General features: G+C 38.0%; 1 protein-coding gene and 1 long non-coding RNA gene across 9 annotated transcripts; both read right to left on the bottom strand.

The window, feature by feature from the left end:
• Positions 1–201: 201 nt before the first annotated feature.
• LOC145135881 (uncharacterized) lies at positions 202–3,306 on the bottom strand. Of its 8 annotated transcripts, none has more exons than XR_013720100.1 (9): positions 2,714–3,306; positions 2,534–2,602; positions 2,061–2,459; positions 1,860–1,980; positions 1,638–1,759; positions 1,231–1,532; positions 1,067–1,155; positions 735–988; positions 202–669 (listed from the first exon to the last, which is right to left on the bottom strand). It is a non-coding gene; the product is annotated as an uncharacterized LOC145135881 (long non-coding RNA). The 8 variants fall into 8 exon arrangements; XR_013720105.1 differs by having other exon boundaries at positions 833–988; XR_013720103.1 differs by having other exon boundaries at positions 856–988.
• A 1,123-nt stretch (positions 3,307–4,429) lies between these two features.
• On the bottom strand, positions 4,430–6,697 carry LOC145140623 (uncharacterized). The gene is made up of 2 exons (XM_079074051.1): positions 4,874–6,697; positions 4,430–4,777 (listed from the first exon to the last, which is right to left on the bottom strand). Exons 1-2 carry the CDS (start codon positions 6,632–6,634, stop codon positions 4,676–4,678), a joined length of 1,863 nt encoding a protein of 620 aa, XP_078930177.1. The 5' UTR covers positions 6,635–6,697; the 3' UTR covers positions 4,430–4,675.
• Positions 6,698–24,069: the final 17,372 nt, after the last annotated feature.

Genomic DNA, 24,069 nt, shown 5'->3' with positions numbered 1-24,069 from the left:
TTGTATGTCGTAATTTGTAACATTCTTGTAATTGTGATAGACATTTATGACATTCTATACGACATGATTTTTGACAAAGTTTTACGACATATTTTGTATGTCATGGTTATATATATATATATATATATATATATATATATATATATATATATATATATATATATATATATATATATATATACTCTAAATTTTTACCAAATATTAAACAAAATAAATTACACATTTAATGTCTAATAATGAAAAATCAAATATCATACATATACAAAAATACATTCCATTACACCAACCATAATGTCAAAGGTTCTCTTGCAATTTTGGTTTTCATTTGAAGTTTCTGTAAGGTTTTGGTTCTGTCGGAATCACTGATTCTGGTTCCACCTTCGGATAGAATTAAACTCCGTTTATTTGGCATCGGAATGGAATCACATATTCCAATTCCGTCGGAATCTCGGATTCCAGTTCCACCATCATACCTTTCGTATTATTGTTGATTCTGATAAGCATGGTTTAGCAACGCGTGACCACTTTCCACAAGATCCTTCCTGATATGCACCAGATTGAGAACTTTTGCTAGGTCCTCCAAAACACAAGCTTCCAAACCCCACAACTTCAAACAAAATTCCATCGATTCCAACAACGATGCTATGCCGGCATCCGAACCTTCCAACCCTAAAATTAACCAAGGGTATTTTAGTAATTTTATATCACTCTAAAACACACAAACACACACACACATTTTTTATATGTAAAGGGTATTATCGGGATTTTGATAAAAAGTCGAAACATCTTGATCAATCAAATCTTTTGCAACATTTGATATGCCAATCATAACTTTACAAGCTGGAATAATTATACTCGATGCATAGTCTCTTGTAGCTAATGGTTGTTGACTTGATCCATTTTTCCACATGTGCAGATTCTTGTCACCAAATACATATGTAATTATGGTGTTTGTATCATCCAACATATGTGTATGCTTCACAGGACCCTGATAAAAGTAAAAAAAAAATTCATTAGAACTGCAGTAATCACTTTAAAAATGTGCATACAAAAGGTAGGAACATACAAAATCTGTGGAAAACTTAAGTAGTTCTTCTCCATCATCTAAGGTGAGAACTCTGATCTTGGTATTTAATGCAGCTAATATTTTATCATCTATCATTACAAGAAAACAGACGTTAGAAGAAAAAGGTTAAGACAATTTAAGGAGCATGTGTTGGGATGACTCACCAGAAAAATATACAAATGAAGAGATAAGTTTCTTTTAGATTTTCATTTCTTTTAACAGTTCACCAGTTTCAGAGTTCATTTCGCAGGTTGTTCCATCTGTACTTATATCACAAAGTTTACGCCCTTTGTTTGCAAAAGAAAGAACAACAATTCTACGGCACATGGAAAAGTTCTGAGCTTCAGGTATTACTCCAAATTTGGTTATTTTAACCATCAATAATCAGAAAATTTATGATCATGATCATCTTATTATTTGCTTAAAAATCAACCTAAAAACCCCCAGTGAATGCAATATTCTTAACCTGAACAACAAAAGAGATTAAGATTAAAGAATAGTAAACAAAGTTGAAGCCAATTATTTTCCAAATTCCAATAATAACCCTTGACAGCAAGGCAAATTGAATTACCTGGACATGCAACCCAACTCCTAGTCTAGTCTTGATATCAAGTATTATATTAGGGTTTCCATCCCAATTCATTTCCAACTCCATAGTTATTCCTTCACCTCCATCTTCAACATTAGAAACTCCTAAACAATATAAAGAATTGATAATTAAGATTCAAGTTATGTGGAATCCTCTTACTATGAAAGGATAAATGTAAATGGTAATACTATCAATTAGCCTAACCAGTAAACTGAGGGGCCACCGTGCCGAGGGTAAACTTGGAAAATGACAAAGAGGACAACAATATTGGTCTGTATTGTTCAAGAGTTTGCTCCAAATTAGCCTTTATAAGCTCAGATGTTGCCTACAAGACAATCCAAAAACACATGATAAGCATATTACGATAATGATGGTGAATAGAGGGGTTTAAAATTTAAAACTGACCTCATCAACATAGAGGGCCAGATCTTTGTAATATGAGCATTAAGCCAGGAGGTCAACTGAAAGATTAAGCAGAATAATCAATCCCTGAAGAAGATAAAAAGAAAGTGGAGAGAAAGTACATAAGCAAGAAATACTAAAATTGTAAGAAAAAAAATCACTTTCGTTTATTTGAAGTGTAATAAATCACTTTACCCACATGTTGCTTCTAATTTCAGTTTATACTAACCCACACAAAAAAGAAATTCTAAAACTGTAAGAATCGAACAAAACAACTTGCATCCATCATTTCGTTCTTCATCTTCCCTGTCAAATACCAAAAACTAAACATCCAAAATTCTTTCTTTCTCACCGATTTCAGCCAAGAACACAAGAACACTTTGTTCTTGTTCTAGGGTATACCTGCAAAAAGAAACAACAACATCATGTTTTTGTTTCCTTCCCTGTCAAACTAAAACCAAACATCAAACGCATACACATGTATTCTTCATCTTCTTCCTGTCGATTTCAAGGAACCCAAACACCCACTTAGGTTATATCCACTACTGTTAAAAAATAAAGTCAATCCAAAAACCCCATCGATTTCCATAAAAATTAACAAAAAAAAGAGAAAAAGAAAGAACGAAGGAGGTGCAGAAGCAGCCCCATACAATTACCTGTCTCTTCGTGAATCACCGCAGCTTCGTTGTTCTTCTTCTATCGAACACCACTGCCAAAACCCCCATCGTAGCTTCTGTTTTCGCTTGCCTTGCTCCATCGGGCCAAATGTCCTCCTTCCCGTCGACCAAACGCCTCTTCATCTTCACGATCGGCCCAAGGACCAAGACCTCCTTTTCCCTAGCTTCTCACTCCTGTTTACCAACTTCAAAGCAGTGTCACTGCTTCTGCCCACGTCCTTCTTCGGTCTAGTCGACCACTGGAGCTCCCACTCGAGTGCGATGGGTCTGAAATCGCCAGACGAGAAAGAAAAGGCCTCACTGCCTTCGTCCCTTCTCCCTCTTCACGATCGGTTAGGGCTTCCAGATTAGCCGTTGCGAGCCTTCGCTCTCCTCTCTTCCCCGATCGAGCCAGACGTCGATGATGGCCTCTGACGACGCCCAACCTACCTATTGTTGAAGAACCATCGAACCCCTCCCATTTTTCGTGTTTCCTTCGTGTTTTCCCGCTCACTATGATCGTTCATAAGCTTGTCTGTTTGTATTCCCCTTTACTTTCCCGATCGTTGAAGTCAAGGGCAATTAAAAGCCCAAAATTTTCCTTAGTTTAGTCTTTTAAACAAATACAGTCCCTACATGAGATCTCCTTCTATAAAATCCTTAAAATCATTTTGCATTTATAAAATGAGCAAAGTAGACCCTCACTTGATCCAGTTATACAAAATGAGTATCGATCAGAGAGAAACGAGTAACGTGGAAAACAGAGGAAAAATAGGGAAGTGAGACATCTGTGTCGGTTGAACCAAAAGTGAAAATAATGTAAACAATATAAAACAGTGACAAATTATAGCAACGGAGCAAAATAAGGTGATCAAAATATCAACAACTAAAAAACAGGGACAAATTATGGCAAGCGAGCAAAGTAATTTGGTCAAAATACGAAACACAATAAAACAGGGACAAATTATAGCAACTGAGCAAAATAAGGTGATTAAAATATCAAAAACCGAAAAACATGGACAAATTATAGAAAGAAGCAAAGTAATGTATCAAAATATGAAACACAAGAAGTAAATTGTTCTATAGTTAGGAATTAAAGTAATATACTATTATATATATATATATATATATATATATATATATAATGTTTTTTCCATATCCTATAACTCATAAAAACAAATCAATTCATACATTAAAATGCTCATTGTTTCTTTTTTATTTAAAATTTAACAAATTAACATACGACATAAATGTATGACAGATAGTTTTGTCCGTCATAGATCATTTATATTTTATGAAATATGACAGACTTTAATGACATACATTTTTATGTCTGTCATAAAACTGTTGTACGTTGTAATTCGTCTGTCAAGGAAAATATTTTTTCTAGTAGTGATACCCAAGACCTTACGAGATAATTTGAATATGAGTTTATTTTGTTAGGATCTTCCGATTCCGATCCAATCTTTAGATCACGATCTTGCAACTCTTAAGTAAGATCTCAATCTTGACAGCCTTCCTTCACATGATCCATAGATTTTATTTTTGGTCATTTTAATGATAACCCTTACAATCGATGAGTACTTGATCCAATTTCCAATTTTAAGTGATCACTGTAATCCCTTGGTCTGTTTGATGGTTTTCTTTTCCTTATTTGACTGGCTCATAGTATAACATAATCTTAAATAATGATTTTTGAACAAATGTTACATCTTGTTTTCCCTAAAAATCTAAAATGACAAACATGAAAAAATAAATAAATGCATAATTACAAATACATACACTAGTCCTTCCAAAAAAACCAAGCCTGCAAACTGCAACAGTAATAACAAAAATCAACTTCACGCCACCCAACTCACATTCCCTCTTGAATTGGTAGCTTCCATGATTAATCATCATTCTAAAAAACGTTGTTCATGCAAAGCTTCGTATAATATCAAAAGACTTCACTGCTTCTTCCTCCTACGCTGTTTTGATTCCCTTTCGTTCACCCAAAACAAATTCTACATACAAATCCTTGAGAGCAATCACAACCGTCGTTATCAGTGGCCCCACTATCGCTCCCTACACAATCACACATCAAAAAAAGTCATTAAAGATATCATGTCGAGTATCCATACTTATTATATACTTTCATGGTGTTTCTTATTCATTATATACCTCCACTGCAGATGGAAAAATAGCAGCACCTCCGAAGATGCTAAGCCCAGTAAGATATGGATTATGACCAGGTATATGCTCTAGAATTTCACTATCACCATTATCAATCATCACAACATGAATAATAGGCAAAAAAATCGCCACTACGTATTTCCCTTCCATCACCAACTGTATAATCGCCGGAATTGTCGCCAAACAATACGGAAGCAACGGGAAGATAGGGCTCACGACTGCAAGTAAAGTCGACACATACAAGAAATGAATGTTGAAAAGTCTAAGCAAAAGACAAGTAAAACACCCCTGAAAGAAAGCAATCTCCGCCGTCGCTAAAAGTATGCCGGAAATTGCTTTGTCCAACACTTCAACACATCGTGTTCTTGCGTTCTTTGGGATCGGAAACATTAACATAACATGCTCAGTTACACCTTTCGAATCCGATGTTATGAGAGCGTATAACACCCAGATGAAAACCATCGATTGTGAAAGAAAACAAAAAAGACCGGCTGCTCCGGTTACTATCGACTCGATAACCACGAACAAAAGCTTAGTGCTGCCTCCTAAGATCGATTGACCACTGGCTAAAACTCTTTGTAGAATGTCTTTTCCTTGAAAAGCAATTTCTTTTGCTTTTTCGATAATATCTTCTCTGCTGATTTGTACTTCTTTGAAGAGAGCATTGACTTCTGGATAAATTGCAGCCCATTCGCCATTTTTGACGTGTCTTCTCAAGTTTAGAATCTTTTCTGCGAATGGATTTGGTGTTGTTAGTGCAGTTGAAGTTACATTAGAATTTGTCGATTTTTCTGCCATTACGTTTTTCATTTCATCGACAATTTCTGTCATGTTGTATTCTGCTGCTAAACTATCAATCTGTTCGTAGACTGTTCCATAAAACTGGGTTGTGTACTTTGCTAACATCTCTCTAACATCGTTTTCAGCCATCCATTGTTTGACGCCAATTTTCTCTGCGTAATCGCTTTCTTCAACGCGTAGTTTGATCGAATAAACCGCGTCTCTCCCTTCAACTCCGATTTTATATGAGAAAAACATCGCTGCAACTAGAGAACCAACGATCATTCCCAATATCAATCCGATTGCTACGATGGTTTGTAATTTCTTCAAGATTCCTCTTGTTAGAAACGATGTGCGAGGTGTTCGTTTGAAGCTATAGCTTTTGAAAGACGAAACAACCGACATGCATTCGACATTGTAATTGGCCGTAAACATAAACCCTAATACTAACAGAGATGTAGCGCCAAGTCCACCAAATTGTTCATACGCCATAACGAAAACCCATAAAGACACCAATCGTCTGAACACAATCGAAAACCCACTTCGTTTCCTCTTCGGAGGATTGAAGCTCCTCTTGTGACGACCGATTATTTTATAGAAAAGATCTTTGATTTCAATGATGGTTCCGATGAAAGCTCTGAACATGGATGCAGGTACGGCCATAATTGTATCTGGTATTCCTGATTCCAAGGGTCTGGTCCAAAATGAAACTAAGGTTTGTTGAATTCCTCGAAGAGGGATTGAACAGATAACAGCCCAAAGCAATGCCCGGAGATAATATTCGAGGATTTTACTTACACCGTAGAGAAGGAGAAGGGCGAAGGCGACGCCGGCGTGGGCCATGGCTATGTAGAGCGCCAATCGTATCTGAGGATCGTCGGTGAGGGAGGAACCTTCCATATCTGGGTCGCGTGGTGGCCGAGGCTTGGGATGGGTTTCCGGTTTGAGGGGGGATGCTGATCGTAACATTTGTTTCTACAGCGGTTAGGTGGAGGAGATTGGATGGTTTTTTTGGGTGGAAAGATGGAACAAGTCCCATTTATAGGATGTTTGAAAGAGAAAGCATTGGACGATGAACCTGAAACACAAGAGAATTTGGGGAAACTGAAGGATGAAACGGATGGTGGTGGTGTTATGCGGCCATAGCCATGCATGGAGATTGGAGCACACTACGAGGTAAGGTAAGGATCGATGGAGGATGCCACGTGATTACAACCTACATTTGTTTATATGATTTATTAGCGGTGAGCAAAACCGAACCCGAAAACCGAAAAACCGACAAAAACCGACAAAACCGAAACCGAAGCATAAACCGACGGTTTGTGTTTAGAATTTTCAAAAACCGAAATTTTCGGTTTGGGTTCGGTTTTTGGGTTTGGTAAAACCGATAGAAACCGAACCGAACCGAATTTCATATATTATATGTATTCTGTGAGTTATATATGTATATATACGTAGTCATTGGGTTATAAACACAAACAGATGCGTTGCTCTAGTGGTTAACACGTTGGGTGATTGTAGGAATTGGCTCAGGTTCGAAACTTGACCGTTTATTTTGCCAAGGAATTGGCTCAGGTTCGAAACTTGTTAGCGTCTTTTTTCTCCATTTATTTTGCCAACGAGTTAACTACATCCCACATCGTCCCATTACCGAAACTCAGCCATTATTCTCTTCTATATAACTTCGCCACCCTCTTTCTTTCTATTATCCCTAACATTGATTGAGTCCCACATCGCTTGGGATATCTAAATATCACATATCCTCACCATTATATAGTTAGTGAGTTGAGGTAAGATTAAGAAATAACTTTGAGATTTGGTTTGAATTAAAAAACTGAAACCGAACCGTGAAACCAAAGTTTAAAACCGAAAACCGATAAACCGAACCCATTGGTTTGGGTTTCGGTTTGGGTTCAAATTTTCAGAAACCGATCATCATCGGTTTGGGTTCGGTTTTAGGTCAAAACCGACCCATGCACAGGCCTATGATTTATGACACTTAAAAGAGAAAATCAAAATTTTCGATTTTTTACCACATCGTCCATTTTTTTTACTATACACACTGAATTATTGTATTTGTTTCCTTAAACTTTGTCATTGATTATAAGAGAAAATGACTCAAAAGGGTAACTATGTTTCAAAAACCACCATCCAGTATGTTCAAAAAACACCATCTAAGTAAACTTTTTTGTACAAAAAACACCAACAAACTATATGTTTTGTTCAAATTTTACCCACTGGCTCTTACAAGTTAAATGATGATTTGACTTAACTATTATGACATGGCATAATAATTATTGACAAAACAATAAATAATATATTCCTCCTTTAAAAATCGATTTAGGGTTTCTTCATGAACGAATGACTTCTTCTTCTCCTATGATTGCTCTTTTTCTTCTAAAGTGATGATCTCGAACTCAAGTCTAAAACCCTAATTCTTGACGTAAGGCAAAAATGGCTCCTTTACACGTGCCTTAATGGGCCTCTTTCCCCCTAAGGCCTAAATCCATAAAAAGCCCAAAAAGGCATCAAAGCCCAACTACAAGGCCTCTAAGGCCCAATATGGCCCAAGAACCCCCAACATGGCCTTAAGCCCAAAAAATGACCTGCTATAATCAGGTGGGCCCGAGGCCTAACTTAAACAAGTCCATCTATACGCCCAACATATGTTGAAGCCTCTGCGATCCAGATTTCGAGCCAGTATGCCTGGCGTAATCCTAGCGTACGCCCAGCATACTCGGCTAGGGTCAAGAATTGCCAAGTACGTTGGGTGTACGTTAGGAGTACGTCGGGCGTACGCTAGGAAGATTGGCCTTCTGAAGATTGGCGGTTCTTGACCCTAGCCGAGTATGTTGGGCGTACGCTAGGAGTACGTCAGGCGTACTGGATCGACATCCGGATCGCAGAGGCTTCAGCATATGTTGGGCGTATGCATGGACTTGTTTAAGTTAGGCCTCGGGCCCACCTGATTGTAGCAGGTCATTTTTTGGGCTTAAAGCCATGTTGGGGGTTCTTGGGCCTTAGAGGCCTTGTAGTTGGGCTTGGATGCCTTTTTGGGCTTTTTATGGATTTGGGCCTTAGGGGGAGGGAGGCTCGTTGAGGTAGGAGTAAAGGAGCCCCTTTTTCCTTAAGTCAAGAATTAGGGTTTTGGACTTGAGTTCGAGATCATCACTTTAGAAAAAGAAGAGCAATCATAGGAGAAGAAGAAGTCATTCGGTCATGAAGAAAACCTAAATCGATTTTTAAAGGAGGAATATATCATTTATTGTTTCGTCAATAATTATTATGCCATGTCATAATAGTTAAGCCAATTCATCATCTAACCTATAAGAGCCAGTTACCGGTGGGTAATATTTGAACAAAACATATAGTTTGTTGGTGTTTTTTGTATAAAAAGTTTACTTGGATGGTGTTTTTTGAACATACCAAATTTGGATGGTGTTTTTTGAATGATTTTGAAATATAGTTACCCCTTTGAGTCATTTCCTATTGTTTTGTTCCTTTACTTATTTTTTACCGGTAATTGTCGGTTACCATAAGGTCAAATTTGAACAAAGAAGGTACTTCGTTGGTGTTTTTGTACAAATACTTTACTTGGATGGTGTTTTTTGGACACACCAAACTTGAATGATATTTTTTGAACGATTTTGAAACATAGTTACCCATATAAGTCATTTTCCCTGATTATAATTATTAAATCTTATTATCAAAATTATTAAGGGTTACAAATAGATACATAATTGTACTTTGGCCTTAGGTTTTGTCAATTGGACTAGGACCACCACCTAATTGGATCCAACTTCACCATCTCGGCGTAGCAAACACCCTACCAAGAGGTGGAGGCATGTTTGCCACCCCTAGAGGTCAGTGTCGCATATGTCGGCGGTCAAATATGATAAGCAGTCATTTCAGGGTTGGCCCAGACAGTGGACAACCCGGGCAACCGTCCAGGGTCCACGTCTCTAAGGGGCCCAAAATATATGGCTATATATTCTATATATTAAAAAAAAATTGTACATATTTCTTAGGGGCCTAATTGCCCATATCCTAATATAGCCTAAATTGATATTAGCCCACGAAAATAAAGAAATTAGTCTGATGCTAAACGAAAGCGCTTTTGGGAGGGGTAGGAACGAATGAAGATCCAAATTGGGAATGAGATTCGAATCGACATCATCGATAGTTGAATCGTCGTCTACATCTAGCAGGAACTCGTGCATTGTCGACATCTTGATCTCAGAAACATATTCAGGTATCGCCTCTTTTCTCCCTCAGACTCTGCTTCTCACTCTCGTTTCTCTCAGAATCTCGAAATATGTCATTCCACTTCTGCCTCTCAATCTCGATTCTTGACCACGCCATCCCCTTTTGACTTTATGTTGATTTCAGAATCGTTAGGACTCATGTAGATAACCTTAAGGTATGATTTTTGTTCCTGAAAACTTATAGATTTGTATATCACTTTTCTATTTTTAAATTTTGTTTCCAATTTTGTATTCTCAATCTAAGTTTGTATATCAGATTTCTTTTCTTGAAGATTATAATTGTTTTTTCTGAATTTTGTTTCTACATCAGATTTCTGATGGTGATTATTACATAAATAGTGAAACGAGATGCCCTAAGTTTCAGATTTTTCACCCATCAAGGTAAAATGCTTGTAGACGTTGTATGTTATTGTATAATGACTATAATCAGTAGTTTTATGTTCCAAATATTCATATGTTTGTTTCTAATTTGTTTCTTTCATAGTCTCAACTCCAAATATTAGATTTCTTACTTGATAAGGTAATTTGTTAGTCAGAATTTTATGCTATCATATTTTTTTATCTATAATTTTTATTACTTTTGTTATAGATTTTATTTTCCAGTTTGCTTTGGTACTGGACTTCCACAAATTTAAGATATAAATATGGTGTATTCATTTCCTAAAGAAGCCTTTAGTTAATGATAATCATAAAATGTGTAACGGCCTGTTTTCACAACCAAAAATTTTCATTTTTATTAAGATAAAACTTCCCAATTTATTAGCCCATTAATTAAGAAAACCATTTATTCCGAGTTATATTTATTAAAAATTAGAGTATTGTAGAAACAAGGAATCTTCAGTGTTGCTGATGAGTGTGTATAGTCTCGTCTTCGCCTTCCAGCAATAACCGATGATACCTGAAACCATAAACAACTGAGTAAGCATAAAGTTTAGTGAGTTTTCCACCAAAATACCCCCATATAAACAGATCACAGATATAATCGAACATGTTGGGTCCAGTCAACCATCGGGTTGGAATACCCCAGGTTGGAATGCCAATATACAACAGGTCCAATCAGCAATCGGGCTGGAATACCCAGGGTTTGTTGGCCTACCGCCTCAACCTCACCGCTCTGCCCGAGCCTCCGTGCCTACGGCTTATAGCCGGCCCACACCGGGTATCTTGGCCTACCGTACAAAGCAGGACCGTGTAACGCCCGGGTTTCGGGGATAAACATTAATAGATGATGTAATAGTCTAGGTCAACTATTGTAACTCTTTTTGAAGTGATAATGATGAAATATTTGAGTATTATGTGAATTATGTGCGTTTATGTGCTTACTACTTATTTATAAATATATAATAAATAAAAAATAAAAATAAGCGTCAAAATTAAAGTGTGAGATAAGCCCGATATCTTTACATAAAGTTGTAGTGGTCGAAACAAGGATTCCGGGGATATAAAGAACGCCGAAATCCGAGTTATAACGAAGAAGTTATGACACGTCGAAGTTTCGCGACAGAACCGACACGGCACCGAGAAGCGTAAATAGTGAATTTACGATGGAGCGACTTTTAGCCTTAGTGATCTAAACAAAATTTGTAGTATATGTTAAACCGAGAACATACAAAAAAAACGCCCAAATCTGACTTCGTATGAGGAAGTTATGATTTTTCTAAGATTCGGCTTAGCAGTGCACGGCCCGAAACTCGAATTTTAGTTCGAGCGGTTTTCGGCTTACGCAACCTAAATGAGAGTTGAAGATCTCATTAATAGGAACTCAACGGTAAAAAGACAGACGAAAACGGAGTCCGTATGAAGGAGATACGAATTCTTCGCGGTCATTTAACAGTCTAAACTCCTCCTACTGTTAAATTTAAGATCGGTCGAGAATTAGCCGACGGAGTCTAAATGAAAGTTGTAGATCTTGATTTTACCTACGCGTGGAAAAAAGAACGTCAAAAACGGAGCTCGTATGCGAGAGTTATGATTTTTCTAAGTCGGGAGGCTGATACGCGAGTTTGGGTGATGTGGCACCACCAGAAAGAGGACACGTGGCACCACCAGAAGGCTGCCACATGCACCAACTCGGCGAGTTTTGGGTCAAGATTCGGTGAGTCCATCAGATATTTTCACTATAAATAGAGGTGTCGGGTCTTGCCATTTCTTCACACCTCTCAAACCTTCTTTCTCTCTCTCTAAGCTCCCTAAGCTCCCTAAGCCCCCCTAAAGTCTAGGTAAACCCCTTAGTGTAACACTCGTGTTTCTAGCCAAGGCATTAATATTAAGGTGATAGTCTAGGTTAACCTTTGTAACTCATTTTGAAGAAATGAAAAAGGAATTATGTGAATTCTATGTTTTATGTGTTTTATGCTTAATTACTAGGAGTTAATTAATTAAAAATAAAAATGAGCGTCAAAATTAAATTTTAGATAAAGCCGATATCTATTAAGAAAGTTGTAGTGGTCGTGACAAGGATTACGGATATATAAAGAATGCCGAAATCCGAGTTATAACGAAGAAGTTATGACATGTCGATGTTTCACGACAAAACCGGCTCGGTGCTGAATGTCGTAAAAAGTGAGTTTTTGATAAACTACTTTTTAGCCTTAGTGATCTAAACGAAACTCGTAGTGTTCGTTAAACCGAGAGTATGTATAAAAAGAACGCCCAAATCTGACTTCGTATGAGGAAGTTATGATTTTTCGAAGTTTCAGCTTAGCAGTAGACAGCTAAAAACTCGAATTTTAGATCGAGTGATTTTTATCCGACACGACCTAAACGAGAATCGAAGGTCTCGTAAATAGTAGCACAACGGTAAAAAGTTTGACGAAAACGGACGTCGGATGAAGAAGTTATGAATTTTTAACGGATTTCATGTCCCGGTCTGTTAAAAATAATAATAGTAATATAAAAGTCAAAATTAGACGACGAAGTCTAAACGAAAGTTGTAGAGCGTAATTTTACCTACGCGTGCATATAAAGAACGTCGAAAACGGAGCCCGTATGCAAAAGTTATGGATTTTAGAAGATTAGGGCTCATTTTCCGAGGAATCTCGCATGGATAAGCCTTATCCGGAAGAGCCACGTCACCTCGCATGAACAGTAGCCGCGTGTCGCGCACCTGTCGCCTTCTGATTCGTCCGACGTGCTGCTGTCTCCGTGTCCTTCCGAGCCTCGCTGGCCCCTCGCATGCGAAGCCACCCGGAGCCTCTCGCTGCTGCCACGCGCCTCGCTCCTGCTGCTGCCACCGAGCTGCTTCGCTGCTGACTCGCTTCCTTCTCGGCCAACCTTCGGACCCTATAAAAGGGAGGCTGCGAGACTTCCCGGGTAGAATCCGAAATTTGCCACTTTTCACCCATTTTTCATCCTTTTTATCATTTTGACTTCCCCCGAAGCCCCGGTATCATTTCTAAAGCCCGAAATACGTTCCGAAGTTCCCGAAGACCCGGAAAATTTATCTTTTCGGTTTTGAAGCCCGACCTTTCGCAGAGCCCGATTTCTCAATAAAACTCCCGGTTTTATTAAAAACGATCGTTTTAGGAAACGAATTGCTGCCTGATTTTCATCAAAACATGTGAGTGTGTAGTTACTTTCAATTTACACATAGATATGAAGTATTTACCTTAAAATACGTGTTATGTGTAAATATGTTAATTGTTTATTTGAGGTGACTGTTGAATTTATGTTTTATACAAGTTTTAAACTGAATATATATTTTATCTACAAATATGTTGGGTAGAACATGGGTAGACAAAATAGTCGGTGGGTGTTAAAATGATGAGAGGCCTCGATGTCGGTGTTGTTGTTGTTGTTATTGGTGAAGTCGTCTAACGGAGTATAGATGACGACCACGGACCTTTCTAGACAGTCCAGTGGTACACTAGCAGGTTCGCAACTTGTAGGTGTTGATGAACTAAATGTTCATTGGTGTACTCCAATCCCCCTCATGGTTGCCTTTAGGACATGGATGGCTGAGGAGTCCCCTTAGCAGTAGTGTCCAACCCGATGATATTCCTTAGGCTAAGTCCCTTGTGTTAGGTGTTTAGGGACGTAAAGTGAGGACAACGGGAATGGGTAATCAGGGTTATTGTTGATTGGTGAACTTAATAAGTTATTATTATTGTGGGTTGAAAACCCTATATGCTCACCAGGCTCCCAAGCCTGACCCACTCAGCTTTTTATGATTACAGGTAGTGGACCCCGAGCATAGTCGGAGGACGATGAGAGATTTTTGATTATAGGCCAGTAGTTGTAAATAACTGTTGAAAGGCTTATAATGTCTTGTTTATGCTTTTGATCTGTATCGGAACATGACATCCCGAGTTTTGATATATATATATGGGAAATATATACCTTTTTAAAGAAGAGTTTTGATAAACTTTTATCATATGTTGTTTGGGGACCAATTCCGCAATATCTTTTGAAAAGATTTCTCTGATTTTATTTTAAAAAGCATAAATTAAATCGGTCTTTTCTGGCCGAGAAATTAGGGGATGTCACACCTAGCATCCGAAGGAAGCCCCGATGTCACACCCCGATCCTTGTCGGAATCGATCGAGGCGTGATATATTGTTCAAAGTCTCATGACAACTATGTTATAATATGATTAGATTCAATTAAGTACTAAGTATGCAAACAAGATCCACAACATACAAATACAAATCCAAATATGAACAACATTTATTACATCAAATTTAAATAGTCTTGTGGATTTCTAAGGCACAACCTATTTTTCATCAACTTCATTCTTCAAATCTGCATCATGGGTAAAAACAGGTCAACTACGAGAGTTGGTGAGTAATCTAATTTTAGTAGAGAAAATTGTGAAGTTGAAACCTTTATAATTGGAAATTTGTTTTCTTTTGAAGTCGGCAAACAATTGTATTTGAGATAACGGGTTATAAATCAAAAACTGATTAACAAATGATAACAACAACAATAAGTCCTCACCCTATATATATACATATGTATATATATATATATATATATATATATATATATATATATATATAAATATATATAGGACGGAGCATCTAATCATCATACACACTCAACCACGTGCGATCAATCACCTTAGCGTCCCAAGGCGGGGTGGTCAACCCAATAGCGCTATTATTGTCCATAACGTACCTCAAGAATACGGGCATAGTCATGGAGATTAGACTAAAAATGATAATGCACTACAAGTACATGTAGCGTAAACAAACAATAGTTATACAATTAATGATTCACGTATAAATGTCCCAACAATGTCTCAATTGTGATAAAACAATAAAATGAAGTTGGAACATATTAGAACCACATGATACACCCCAAAAGTATTGAAAATTATAAAATATGGGGTAGATTACTCACATTAGTCCCAAAACGAAATGCGTGTGTCGTACGATAAACGATTCGGGTCAAAATGGCGTAGAACCTAATATAATTAATAGTTTTGGTTTAGGAACTGCTAAACGAGAATGGAGTATTAATACAAATAATTAGACACATATTCTTATATTAGATGAATTAACAATAATTCATTTTGATTATAATATTAAGGTATTTATTTGTTAAATGAATTTTAAATTGAATTACTTACTTTGCATAATTAATTTATATTTTCAATTTAGGCCAGATTTTAATAATTTCTTATTAAAATAATAATTTGCCCAATTATAATTATTTACAGATTTTAACAATTATTTATATGAAATAATCATTAAAATGCATTTTTACATGCTTAAATACTTAGGAAAATAGTTTTAAATAGTAAACAGTATTGAAAAATTATGAAATTATTAGGAAATCATTATTTCATACAATATGAATTACTGTAAAATTTGTATATTTTTCTGAACTGTTTTAGTATTTATTTAATATTTTAATGATTAAACAACACAAAATTCGGGAAAAATAGTAAATGATTCTCAAAAAATCTGTAAAATTAACCATAGTTTTATAACATGATGTAGAGCTCAGTGTATAAGTTTCAGATATTTGTGACTATGGGAAGTATTTTTTATATATTTCATTATTAATTAATCAATAAAATCATAAATAATAGTAAAAAGTAATATAAATGCATGAAACTTCATATATCATGTTTAATCAGTATACAGGTCATCCCAGAATTTTCTCAGAATTTATTGAATGCAAAAAGTATTTTATGTGAATTATTGCCCTACTTTATTGCAATAATTATAGTAATTCAATAAAAATAAATTATTTTCTGAAAATTTCCAGAACTTCTTATTTTATTGATGGGATTCTGAGAAAAATCAGGTTTATGCATAAAATGAGTTTTAGATATTTTGGTGGATTTAATTTGTTTCTTGTATGAATATGAAACTTTTAACAACATACCTTGATGAATGCTTCAAGAGGGATGAAGATTTGAGTATAATAGATTGTTCTTGGATGGAATATGAGTATTCTTGGAGGAAATTTCGAGATTGAGAGTGAGAGAAAGAATAGAGAAGGTTTAAGTGGTGAAGAGAATAATGTGTTGGAAGAAAAAGGAAAGGAAAGTGGATGGGAGGTGTGAGTGGGAGACTATGGGAATAATCTTTTTGCTTTTGGTGGTCTTCATAATTTCCCACTAACACAAGCATCTTTTACATAATTAATATAAGAGTTTTATAAAATTTAATGTAAAGTTTATAAAAATAGAGTTTTATAAAATTTAATGTAAAGTTTATAAAAATGGAGTTTTATAAAAGATGAGTTATTATTTGATTATAACAATCTACTTTGATTTGAAGTTTAATTATAGCATTCAAGTTTGATTCTTTTAAATTTAATTAGAGCATTATACTTTGATTTGATTTTAATATGGTATCATAATTTAATTTGATTATAGTTATAACGTTGTACTATACTATGTTATTATTAACGTCAATTTATATCGTAGTGTATGAGTTTTGATCCTATTAGCGTCAAGTAATCTTGAGTAGGGTTTGAATGAGATTGCAAGAGGTTTCATTTGTGATCTTTTTGAGTGTCCGACTTCGCAACGCAAGGTCCATAGACCCCGTTAAGCCATGATTTAGTGTCCTACACAATCCCGATGATTGTGCAATAGTGTTTTATCGCTTTGGTTCATTGTTTAGCACTGTTAAGGCTAAGGAAAATCAAACACATGAACTTTCCAAATGATGTTTTCTCATTAAAATAGCGAATTATACAGTGATTACATAACGTAAACCCTATCATACAAGGGTTAATGGAGTTGACCGGTTTGACTAGTTGACTTTGTTTGACTTTGACTTGACCGAAATTTGATGGTTGTCACACCCGAGGCTCCCGGAGTCCCGTGAAAAGAGCCTTTCGGCTCGGAAACGCTGCTCCAGCGAAGCCCGATTTTGAGAAAAACCCGTTGTAAGTGAGCTACGCCTACACAATTTTTAATATAACTTCTAAATAATTATAGTAATGTTATTAGGTCCTTAAAATAGTTATTTGGGCTATTATTATGAGTTATATTGAGTGTTATTTAACGCTTATATAATAATAATAATAGCTAGACTATTAATTAGTCGCGGTTAACGTTAGACTAAACCCTAGTGGTATTGATACGAGGTTTTATCGAGGGATAATTGTTGTTGAGATAACGAAGCGCTGTTCAAGGGCAGAATCACCACCTTTTCAGGTGAGTGCATAGTTACTTTCAGCTTACACATAGATATGAAGTATTTTATATAAATTACGTGCTATGTGTGCATATTATCTGAATACTTGCTATCTATGCTGGATGAACGTTTTTATACATGTTTTCAGTGATTTAAACTGTATATGTATTTTATATCTACGAAAATGTTGGGGTAAAACATGGGTAGATGTAATAGGTGATGTGTGATAAAATGATGAGAGGCCTCGATGTTGATGTTGTTGATTTTGTCATCTAGCGGAGTATGGATGACGACCACGGACTCTTCTAGACAGTCCAGTGGAACACTAGCAGGCTCGCAACCTGTAGGTGTTTGTGAACGATGTGTTCACCGGTGTAATCCATCCCCCACATGGTTGCCTTAAGGACATTTATTGTTGAGGAATCCCCTTAGCAGTAGTGTCCATCCCGATGATGATCCTTAGGCTAGGTCCCTTATGATAGGTGTTTAGGGACGTAAAGTGAGGATAACAGGAACGGGTAATCAGGTTATTGTTGATTGATGAAATTAATAAACTTATTTATTGTGGGTTGAAAACCCTATGTGCTCACCAGGCTCCCAAGCCTGACCCACTCAGTTTCATGTATTACAGGTAGTGGCGCTCGAGCATAGATGTGATGTTTTGGATGAGGGATTACGGATATAGGACTGTAGATATGAAATAATGTAGTAAGGCTTATACTGTATTGTTTATGCTTTTGATCTGTATCGAACATGACATCCCAAGTCTTTTAATGAAATACATTTTCTATGGAAATGCTTTTGATAAATCGTTATCATAAATTGTTTTGGGACAAATTCCGCATCACTTTTATTTAAAATGTTACTATGATTTTCAAACAAGTCATAAACAAAATCGGTCTTTTCTGGCCGTGAAAATGGGGATGTCACAGTTGGTATCAGAGCATTAGTTTAAGCGATGATTGTGAGGTGTGAGCACTAGCTTATTTTAGGAATTATGCCTAAAATACTTTTATGTGCTAAATGCTTTGTGCCTTATATGTTGTTATTTATTCGGATCTATGGTCTGTTGCCGACCGGATCTGGAAACCTTATGTGTTTAGGATTCTAAACGTACGACTACGATATTAGAACTAGCATGTAAACGTTTCGGAGAGATAAGGATGATTTAAACGTCTATCCTAAATAAAGATCTAAATTCACCTTATTCGGTGTATAGATCAAGATGGCAAGAACCCGTAGCGGAAACGTAAACGCAAATGGAAATAGGAACCAACCCCCTCAACCTCCAGTGATACAACAAATACCTGTTGTCGAAGAAGTGGAACCTGAGCCAATAACGATGGTCGGAGTGCAAGCGATGATCCACATGATGTTGGATCGCCAAATGGAGGAAACAAGGCGTTTACTTCAACAGAACCGAGAAGAACTTACGGTACCAATTGAACAACCCGAACTGAATGATGGGCAGTCAGAAGGAGGAAACTACAGTGGGACTGTTGGTCAAGCCAACCCACCGATAGTTAGGCAAAACCACCAGGATGGAGGAAATGACAGACGTGGATGCAAATACAAGGATTTCATGGCATCCAAGCCACCGAGTCTATCTGGAACCCGACGCCGATGGAAGTCATGAACTGGATCTCTGAGATGGAGACGATGTTTGAGAGTTGCGAGTGTAGCAACAAGCAGAAGACCGCTCTCGCGGTTCCTCTGTTAAAAATCTGGAGTACTAAGCTGGTGGAAGCTACTAGCCGATTCAATGCCCAAAGGTGAAGCAAGCAAGATGTCGTGGGAGGATTTTCTGGTGCAGTTAAAGATGCAATACTGCTTTGAGCAGGATCTTCTGGAGATCAACAACAAGTTCCATAATCTGAAGAAGGGAAGAATGAGCGTTACTGAATACGCTGCGAGCTTTACAGAGAAAATGAAGCTTGTTCCTCACCTCGTCCCAACTGAACTCTCCAAGGTTAACAAGTTTTCCCTCGGATTACCAGCGGACTTTGGTCCAATGGTCAAGCAAACTACCACTCTGAAAGCCGCCATCTGGGCTCCTAAGAATGTGGAGACCCAGATACGAGAGAAGGGTCTGGAGAGAGCGGAGGTGGGAGAGAAAAGGAAATTTGACGGATCCTCGAGGTCCGGTAAGAAGAGTAAATTCTCGAAGTCTGGTTCGAGAGGAGGAGGAGCTGAAGCAAAATGGTGCGACAAGTGCAAGAAGAAGCACCAGGGGAAATGTGACGGAGGAGTCACTTGTTTCAAGTGTGGAAAGCCTGGGCACTATGCCAACGAATGCACGTTCACTAAGAAGGTTTGTTATGAGTGCAACGAGGAGGGGCACATTTCGAGGGACTACCCGAAGAAGAAGGAGGCAGGAAGACCCAACATACCACCGAAGCCGAAGGCAAGAGCCTTCCAGATGACGCTCGAGGCTGCGAGGGCAGCAGACGTCGCTTCAGGTACTTTTCTTGTAAATGGTTTGTCTGCCAATATACTATTTGATTCCGGAGCCAACTACTCCTTTGTGTCGCATAAATTTGGTGGGAAATTAGCATTGCCTGTAGATGGCTTCTTTTTTGATTCACGATCAAGCAACACACACCAGCACACACACATGCGGCACACATGCCAAAACACACCCAATAGCCTCCCTCAGAGTGGTGACGTTCACCAGAGCAGCGGAAGGAGAGTCGTCGAGCGGTGGCGGCTGCGGATAGCGGAGGAATGGTGGTGGAAGTCGTTCAGAGTCGTCTTTGGTCTCGAAAACTCCCCCTAACGACGCTAGTCGTTACCGGCAGTAGGATAGTTGCGTTGGTTGGCTTCGGTAGTTGACGATGTCGTCAGGGGAGTGGTGGCGGAGGCCGAAAGGTATAAGGGTGGCGACTTAGAGATTGTTAAGGTTAGGGTTTTGGAGCGTGTGGTTTGAATGAGAGGCCAGGGAGGGATGATGGGTTTTAGTCCCGTCTCTCCTTTCAACTTATGTCCATTTTCCATTTTAAGTCCCTCCTTCCCCATTCATTTCAAAACAAATCCACTAGTTACAAAATAGCCCCCAGCTTTAAGAATCTATTACAATATAAGTTCGAAAGTTACAATATAGATCCTAATTTCCAGAAATTACAACATTTAACTCCTTATGGCTAAAACTGATAAATTATTAAAGATTTAAGGCTAAACTAAAATAAAATATAAAATACATCTCGGGGTTTTATGGCTTATTATTTATTTATTTATTTTTATTTATTTATTTATTTATTTATTTATTATTATTATTATTATTATTGATATTACTATTATTATTTATTTATTTATTTACTATATTTTATTTTATTTATTTATTTTTAACGGAATGTTACAATTCTCCCTCACTTAAATTAGATTTCATCCTTGAAATCAGCTCTCGCTTCTACTTTATGAGGCACTCCCCCACGACAACCAAGATGAACTAAAATCCACATAATTAATCGGTCTCCGAGCTTCTCGACCCAACGCCGACACTCTAATCCCACACCAAAAGGGCATCACTGCAATGAAAACTAACTGTTCTCATGTTGAACTGAACCACACTCTAACTTTACTCTGATAGCCCAACTGAGCTATCCACTATCAACATTGGGGCTCCCCCGATCAGACGATAACAGACAAGCAAACCCCCGACCTGAGCTCCTAACACCTTAGGTTCTAAGCAGAAACACTCCCTGCATATGCTATCACAACTAAGACTAATACGAATCGAAGGGAAAATCCAACAGTTGACGATGATTTGACACGAAACCCAAAGATTTAGCAGTTGCGCCGAAATTTGGAACTTAGAGAAATCTGAAAGAGAACCGAATCTTGGCTAAGAGTCTTCCTGATGTGAGGTTCTACTCTCCCCCACTTGAAATATGCTAGAAACTGAGAACTTCATAGTTCTTCAACACTCCGACTAACCCAAACTCTATTACTTGATCTCAACCACTGATATCTACATACATGGAGTGAGAAACACGAAGAGGCATTCGAGAAGCTAAAGAAGAAGTTATGGGAAGCACCGATACTTTCTCTACCCGATGGAGTTGAAGACTTTGCGGTTTACAGTGACGCATCTGGAGTCGGGTTGGGTTGTGTTCTGAGCCAAAGAGAAAAGGTGATAGCATACGCATCTCGACAATTGAAAGAGCATGAAAAGAACTACCCCACTCATGATCTGGAGTTGGCAGCGGTAGTATTTTCCTTAAAGATATGGAGGCATTACCTCTATGGCACGAAGTGCAAACTTTTCACTGATCATAAGAGTCTCCAGTATCTCTTTAATCAGAAAGAATTGAACATGAGGCAACGACGCTGGCTAGAACTACTCAAGGACTATGACTGTGAGATCCTTTACCACCCCAGTAAAGCAAATGTTGTTGCTGATGCTCTCAGTCGGAAAGTCAATCTTGAAAGGAAAAGGTCAAGAGCGTTGAGAATAGAAGTTGTCTCGACAATCGTGGAAAGTATCAGGAAAGCTCAAGAAGAAGCTTCAGAGAAGAATGACCGAAAAGAAGAACGTTTGGGAAAAACGTTGGTGTTCGGTACAAACCGTCAAGGACTGAAGGTATTCCAAGATCGGATGTGGGTACCTAAGAAGGGAGGAATAAGAGATCTTCTGATGGGAGAAGCGCACAAGACCATGTACTCGATTCATCCCGGTAGCACTAAAATGTATAGGGACCTAAAACCCTACTACTGGTGGCCGACGATGAAGCTAGATGTGGCGAAGTATGTGGCCGAGTGTGTGACATGTGCGAGAGTTAAGGCACAACATCAGAAAACGTATGGGAGTTTAGAACATTTACCTGTACCCATGGGTAAATGGGAAGACATCACCATGGATTTTGTGACTAAACTGCCCAGGACGAAGAACGGACACGACATGATTTGGGTGGTCGTGGATCGTTTCACTAAGAGTGCACACTTCATAGCAGCCAACGAGAAGTGGTCTATGGATAAGCTCGCAAATGCTTATGTGAAGGGAATTGTAAGACTTCACGGTGTTCCTCTAACGATTGTATCAGATCGTGATAGTCGTTTCACGTCAAGGTTTTGGAGGAGTCTACAAGAGGAATTGGGCACGAAGTTGTGTTTGAGTACAACTTACCATCCGCAGACCGATGGCCAGAGCGAAAGAACGATTCAAACATTGGAAGATATGCTGAGAGCATGTACCCTCGAGTTCCAAGGGAATTGGGACGAGCACTTACCTATGGTAGAATTTTCCTACAACAATAGTTTCCACTCGAGCATCAAAATAGCGCCCTACCAAGCTTTGTACGGACAGAAGTGTCGTACGCCGTCTTGTTGGCTTGAGGCCGGATAGAAGCAGTTTATGGGCCCCAAGATAGTCCATGAGACTGCTGAGAAGTTGAGAGTGATTAGGGAAAGGATGTTAGCAGCTCAGGATCGTCAGAAGAGCTATGATGACAAGAAAAGACGACTGATGACCTTCGAAGTTGGGGATTCAGTTTTGCTTAAAGTCTCACCGTGGAAGGGACTTATAAGATTCGGGAAACGGGGAAAGTTGAGTCCAAGGTTTATTGGACCGTTCAAAGTTCTTCAGAAGATTGGGAACCAAGCTTACAAACTAGAATTGCCTGAAGAACTCGATGGTATTCATAACACTTTTCATGTGTGTTATTTGAGGAAATTCACAGGAGAAGTTCCCAACATAATTCCAATCTCAGAGTTAAGAATGGATGAGAATAAGAGGTTGATCGAAGAGCCTGAGGCAATTGTTGACCGTAAGACTAAGAAGTTACGACACAAGATGGTCGACTTAGTGCTAGTCCGATGGAAACATTCGAATGGGCCGAATCTCACTTGGGAAACAGAAAGTGACATGATGAGTCGCTACCCACATCTGTTTGCTGATGCATGATTCCGGGATGGAATCATCCTAAGGGGGAGAGAATTGTAACGCCCGGGTTTCGGGGCTAAACATTAATTGATTATGTAATAGTCTAGGTCAACTATTGTAACTCTTTTTGAAGTGATAATGATGAAATATTTGAGTATTATGTGAATTATGTGCGTTTATGTGCTTATTACTTATTTATAAATATATAATAAATAAAAAATAAAAATAAGCGTCAAAATTAAAGTGTGAGATAAGCCCAATATCTTTACATAAAGTTGTAGTGGTCGAAACAAGGATTCCGGGGATATAAAGAACGCCGAAATCCGAGTTATAACAAAGAAGTTATGACCCATCGAAGTTTCGCGACGGAACCGGCACGACACCGGGAAGCGTAAATAGTGAATTTATGATGGAGCAACTTTTAGCCTTAGTGATCTAAACAAACGTTGTAGTATATGTTAAACCGAGAGCATACAAAAAAGAACACCCAAATTTGACTTCGTATGAGGAAGTTATGATTTTTCTAAGATTCGGCTTAGCAGTGCACGACCCGAAACTCGAATTTTAGTTCGAGCGGATTTCGGCTTACGCAACCTAAATGAGAGTTGAAGATCTCATTAATAGGAACTCAACGGTAAAAAGACAGACGAAAACGGAGTCCGT

The sequence above is a fragment of the Lactuca virosa genome, chromosome 9 (assembly GCF_052849685.1).
Source record: "Lactuca virosa cultivar CGN04683 chromosome 9, Lactuca_virosa_CGN04683_v6, whole genome shotgun sequence".
NCBI lineage: Eukaryota > Viridiplantae > Streptophyta > Magnoliopsida > Asterales > Asteraceae > Lactuca > Lactuca virosa.
This window is presented reverse-complemented; position numbering and strand designations above follow the sequence as displayed.

What these genes read in the sequence shown, in the direction of transcription:
- LOC145140623 (XM_079074051.1), bottom strand. Translation starts at nt 6,634, where the DNA reads ATGTTACGATCAGCATCCCCCCTCAAACCGGAAACCCATCCCAAGCCT. An exon ending in TTTTTCCATCTGCAGTGGAG is followed by an intron (nt 4,778 to 4,873) that starts GTATATAATGAA and finishes GTGATTGTGTAG; the next exon opens with GGAGCGATAGTGGGGCCACT.